Source organism: Neophocaena asiaeorientalis, unplaced genomic scaffold (genome assembly GCF_003031525.2).
Source record: "Neophocaena asiaeorientalis asiaeorientalis breed wild unplaced genomic scaffold, Neophocaena_asiaeorientalis_V1.1 scaffold92, whole genome shotgun sequence".
NCBI classification, from domain to species: Eukaryota; Metazoa; Chordata; class Mammalia; order Artiodactyla; family Phocoenidae; genus Neophocaena; species Neophocaena asiaeorientalis.
Window position 1 is genome coordinate 1965800 of NW_020174057.1, and position 6000 is coordinate 1971799.

The 6000-nt window shown below is 41.4% G+C and overlaps 1 protein-coding gene across 2 annotated transcripts in view; it reads right to left on the reverse strand.

Annotated features, from left to right (window-relative positions):
- The window catches only part of METAP2 (methionyl aminopeptidase 2), a 28877-nt gene extending 26233 nt beyond the window's left edge, over positions 1-2644 (reverse strand). Inside the window, exons 1-2 of one of the 2 annotated variants that reach the window (XM_024754394.1) lie at positions 2406-2644; positions 534-641 (exon numbers count right to left, since the gene is read on the reverse strand). In XM_024754394.1, coding sequence (XP_024610162.1) covers positions 534-641; positions 2406-2556 — 259 coding nt within the window. In that variant the 5' untranslated portion in view covers positions 2557-2644. The remainder of the gene's footprint in view (positions 1-533; positions 642-2405) is intronic. The other variant, XM_024754395.1, reaches the window with a different exon arrangement.
- Positions 2645-6000: the final 3356 nt, after the last annotated feature.

Below are 6000 nucleotides of genomic sequence, written 5' to 3' on the forward strand. Positions count from 1 at the left end.
CACTCCAACATGCTCCGTTGACAATAAAGAGAAGTACCTTTGATAGAGTAAAAGGAATAGACTTGGAATCAGGTGCTAGGTTTGAAACTCTGGCTCTGTTATTCGACACAAACTAGCTGTGTCACATTGGGCAAATCATATAACTATCATTTCCTGTTTGCTTGGTTTTTGTGAGTGTAAAATGAGAATGGATGAAAGTATCCTAAGTGCCTAGTACATATTAGCTGTTCAATAAAAGTTAGTTAAATAAACAGGCATTCAATTTTATCTTATTAATACCCACTACTCGGCCTTTTGTTAAGTACATTTTTTAAGTTGAGATCTGTGTTATTTGAGCATTCAACATATCCAACTTTTAAAAGAGTTGCTAATAACTAAATACATTTTCCTTTTCATCTGTGACATTGAGGCTTTAACATCAGTTAAGTAAAACATCAGAGAATATTGGACTATATGGACAAATAAGCAACTTTGGTTAAAGAATGTCATATTTTCTTGCTTTCCTAACCACAAAAATCAAATTAACCATTTACCTTCATCGTCATCAAGTCTTTCTTTCTCTTCCAATGCTTGTCTTTCCAACTGTCTTGCTACCTCATCAACCGAGGCTCCTGATTCTTTATCAGGTTCCTGTTGCTCTGCTGATCAAATATAATAACATAAATCAAATCGAATAAAGATCTTCCCACTAAAATATGTTCTAAGGATTCTAAAAAACATGTTAAGTCTTCCTGATAAGTGTTCATAAAACAAAAGCAGAACATTACTTGAAGCAGAATAAAATTTATTTAAGAAAAATATTCCATATCTAAGTGGTACTGCCCGTTCAACAAAATACTCATTACACATTCTCTGTGCTAGGAGTTAAACTGTAAGTTGTTCCCTACCCTTAAGTAGTTTTAACTTTTTTAAAGTATTTAACAATTAGACTACAACAAATAATTTATTAACCAAGCAAGGACTTAAGATGGGCCATAAATGCTGATGGCCTTAGTAAGAGGATTTCTGTGGGGCCCTGGGGGCTTCAGGGGTTCCGGAAGAAAGAAATTGTCAAGCCGGGCTGGGTAAAATAAAAATAAGTATGAAAAGACATTCCATTACTAAAAAACAAACTTCTCCAACAGCTAAGCACAAGAAGAGCAGGCCCTGCTGTAGGAGTGATAAGAATGTAGCTATATGAGTAATATGTATGCGTAAAAAGAGGTAGTATTACCGTGTAGCACATAATGAAGTGACATGCTGGCTATGCAGAGAATTCATCCTGAGAGATAGAACTGTTAAAGATATATTAGGGTCAGTCTGCTAAACACCTTAAAAGGACAAACTGAAGAGTCTGGACTTCATCTGAAAGCCAGGAACTGCCACCAGACTATATCCTGGGATTCAATTTTGCTCTGGAAGCATCCTAGCCCCTACAGCTCTCCCTCTTCAACTCCCATCTAATGAAAACTTCAAAAGGATACAGGTTAACCCTCTCTAACCTCTCTCAACTCCACTTTATCACTTCTGGCTTCTCCACTGTCCCTCTCACTCTTTCTGTGGCTGATTTTAACAGTACAAATAACTCTTCCTAAAACCAAGGCCTTGATGCAACAAAAACAATGACTTCTCACAATCAAACAATTAAGTTTCTAACTCATAATATAATCCAACTGAAAACTTTCAGCTGTTTTCCTTGCCTTACCAGTAGATTTAGAAAAGCTCCATTCGGACCCACAGAATATCCTACCCAGACTGCCTACAAGTGGCATCATAATCCAGGCCTAAAAGCCCAAAAGCTTGACGATACTGTGGGATTAGGCAGGTGAAGAGTCGCACCACCGCACATCCTGCTATTACTACTCAGTAACAAGAGCGCGTGGGCATTCACACACATACACACACACCCCAAAAGGGCTGCGCGCCACACAAATCTCTCCGTAAACTGGGATGGTGGGGGGAGGTGCTGCTGAGGCGCTAAGACTCGGTTACTCCACCCCCAACCCTCGACGAAAATATGTCCCACGTTGCTCCAGCAAGGAGGCGGCAGTATGGGTCAGAACCAGATTTTTGACGAGGAGGCCAATCCGCGAGGAAGGTGAGAGGGCTGGGCCCTGGGCACGGCTTCAGGTCCGTCGCACTGTCTGCGTGGGAGCTAAGCGCCGGCAATGCAGGGGCTCCGGCCCAACGACCCCACAGAAGCTGAGGCACCCTCTTCTCCACCCCTCCCCCACCAGGTCCCTAATACCACGCGAGTAGCCGCCTCTCCCCGGGGCTGGAAATCTGCAGCTCGGCCCGGACACACGTTCAGTCCTGGGAATCAGTCCAGGATTCTAAGTCCCTAGTCCCTGTCAGCCCCGCCGGGCCTGAGTCGAGCCGTTCGGCCATCCCGGCGGGGACTGGGAAGACATAAAAACTCCCTTTACCTGTGGCAGCTCCTTTACTCTTCTTCTTCTTCCGTCTTTTTTTCTTGGCCGCCTCCTCAGCCGTAGAGGCAGCTCCCTCCTCCCTGTCGTCTGGATCCAGGTCGCCATTCAGGTGGTTCCCGCAGGACGCTGCCTCCTCCACACCCGCCATGTTGCCCGAGAGAGCGCGAGGAACTAAGACAGGGCGGCGAGGGCCCGCTCCTTCTTCACCCACCTACACCAGCGACGCCGGAAGCTGCTCTCGATGGTAGGGGCGCGGGGAATGCTGGGACGGTGGAGGACTCGACTGTGAGGATTGCGCGTGGAGCTGGGCCGGGCTCGTCTCAGGCGGGCGTGGCCGAGGAGGTCGGGAAAACCGCGCGAAATCTGACCACACCCTCGTCCCGCGTCTCGGGTAAACCTGCCTGCTAGGGTCAAGTTGAATTCCCGTGCCTGCCCTGTGGACAGGCGCTGCCCGCGCGCGGGAGAGGGGCCTCTCGACTGGAACCGGAAAGTTTTATATTCGTGGTTTTATACAGCGCACCGTAAGCGAGGAGAAGGGCGAAAAAATGCCTTCACATGTACACACTTCTTTTTTATGACTCAAAAGGACTGAGTTTTTATTCACAATTACAGCTCACGGTGAGGCTATCCAAACACTTAAGGAGATGTACCTACAAAGGGGCCTGACTGAAGAGGCAGTCAGAGGATAAGAGATCAGGAGGCGTCTATTATTAGAGAAGCCAAGGAAAGGCAGCGTCTCAAGGAGGAGGGAGTGATCAACTGCGTTGAGTGCTAAGAGGTCAAGTAAGAGGATGAAAAATGCCGGATGTATATATTGTAGTGACATGGAAACCACTGGTGACCTTAGCAAGAGCTATTTAGGTAGAGAGATGGAAGCCAGATTAGAGAGTTGAGGAACGAGAGGAAATAGAGAATCTCTTCATCTTTCAAGTTTCAGCTTAAATGCCACTCCCTCTGAGAATCCTTCCTCAACAATCTATATCAGGCCCTGCTCATACAACCACGCATTGAATTCTTAACTTTTTTTCATGGCAATTTGTAATTAATTTATTTGTGTGATTATTTGTTTTATGTGTGTCTCTCCAACTACCTTGAGCTCCATGAAGACAGGAACCTCGCCTGTTTTGTACTCTTATTCCCAGCACCTACCTCTAACCTAAAGCATTGTAGGAGCCCAGTAAATACTCATTGTATAAATAGCACTTAAGAAGTGCCAAGTACTTTACATTCATTATCTCATTTAATCCACTTTTGAGTTGGGGAAATTAGAGCTAGAGAGTTTTAGTCACTTGCACCAGGTCATACAGGAAGTAAATAGAGTTAAAATCCAAACCCAAGTAATGAGGTGCCAGAAATTTAGTAATTCTGTATTGTGCCTTTCCAGTTGAAATTCCTAATCAGTTCAGTAAATATGTATTGATTGTAGACTAGAAGTAATTTTTCTTGGTGGAAGATACAAAAGTGAAAAAAAAGTACCCTCAAGAAAGTTTGACATTCAATGAGACATATAAATAAATAAGAATAAAATAAAATGCTAATACTTTCCTTACAACATTTATTATTTTCTATTCCAAGTTAGTCTGTCATAAAGATGAAGATTTTTAAAAGGGTCTAAAAGGTCTTAAGATTGGGGGCAAGGATGTGGCTGTCAACCTCAGGAGGAATCAAAGCTCACCCTGGTTGTGGTGCAAAGCTACTGCCAAAAGCATCCTTATAACTAAGATCTGCTGTATGAAAAATGCCTTCAAGCTTTGTTGTGAATCTTCCCAGTTCCACTATAAGTTCTGGGAACACTTGGGCCATGGCTACTACCGCAGACCCAGTCCAGTAGACACAGGATCCTAGAGGGTCAGTAGATAAATTTTGACAAAGGGTGTTTGAGGTATAAGTTGATCTACAGAATTATCAACGTCAAAATTTGTTCAATGAAAAAAGTAATGCTAAAGTACACTGATAACACAAAATACTGTTTCTTTGCTGCAAAGGGATTGTACTCTACTTTTCCCCCTTTCTTTCTGAAAAGAGGCAAGAAAATGAAACTTTCAAGGTAATAGAAAAAAAAAAACATATCTTGACAGTACGGTAGTGAATATTTGCTGGATGATAATTTTCCAGGACACTGCAGAGTCTGAGATAACTGAATAATTATACTTAACAGCCCATCACTCCTTATTTTCACATTTTTCTTCATTTGGTTTTCCCTATAAGAGGAAGTTGAATGGGGTAAAGGAATAAGAAATGTTGAAAACTTAAGTAAGAATCTAAAAGAACCTGTATTAAATATAATTCAATACCAGCATAGACGAGAATATTTTTTCTAGCTCATCACATGAAGTCATTTTGTCTTAGATGGTTAACTAGATAAGCAGACAAAAATAAGTTTTTTTTCCTTAGAGAGAGACTTTTCCTATTGTAAAATCAATGTAATAAGATATATTTATTATTTTGTCCCAAAAATGTATTTTTGGTGAGAAAATATTAATTCCAAACTGAGCAACATAATTAGCCTCCATCTTATTTTCTTTGAAGTCCTTGGTTAGTGGTGTGGCTTAGGACAAATCACTTAATCGCTCCAAATTTCAGTTTCCTTATTTGTAAAATGAGGATAATAATAGTACCACATCATAGGATATGGAAATTAAATTTCAAAATGGAGAAAAAGCACCTGTGACAGCACAACACTTGACACAATAGTGATATGTGTTAGCCAACATTGCTGTTAATAAGCAATGCTCTTGAAATTTTCCCATTTGTGTGTATTATATGATGGCCTAAATATCCTAAGGCACACATGTATTTTGTGACCTTTGGCAATGGGTTAACAAGAAATATATTAAGAAAAACATGGGAAAGCTTGTTTGCTTGACATTAAGGGAAATACTGAGGATTTTTTTCCATATCTTTATGGTTTAAAAAGTGCTATATAACTATTTTTAAATGTATAGATGATATGGCATAGATACAGATATATAAATACAGTCACACTGGGGGTTAGGGCGTCAACATATGAATTGGAGGGAGGGAACACAATTCAGACCATAACACAGACCTTGACGAATGTCCCCTTGGAGAAGGGGCAGGGAATTGCTCCTGACTGAGAGACCCGGATAGCTGAGGTGCATATCAAAGGAATGATTTCAGTGAGCCCAGACTCTTGCATCTTCCCATACGTACAAAAACACTAAATTCCTTAACTTGGGATATCTAGTTTTCTTTTATTAACAGTAGCCCTTTGTTCCGACTAGTGGTGGTGGTGCAAAAACTCCCATATATCCTGGCTGCCTGCTTTTGATCTTTGGAACAGTTTTCTCAGCGTTTATCTGAAAGGCTGTCTCCTGGGCTTGAAGTCCTAAGAATGTCTGCCGAATAAAACATAACTCTCAACTTTTAGGTTGTGCATTATTTTTCATTTGACAGTGGCATGTTTAGGGGAAGTTCTTGCTGAGGAGTAGGTGAAGTGAGACCAGATTGTAAATAGCCTTCTATGCTATCCTGAAGAGTGGCTTTTATTGTAAGGTCTCAAGGTGATATGTGACAAGGGATATTTAAATTTTAATATTTTAAAAAATGCTTAAAATATACCACGACAGAC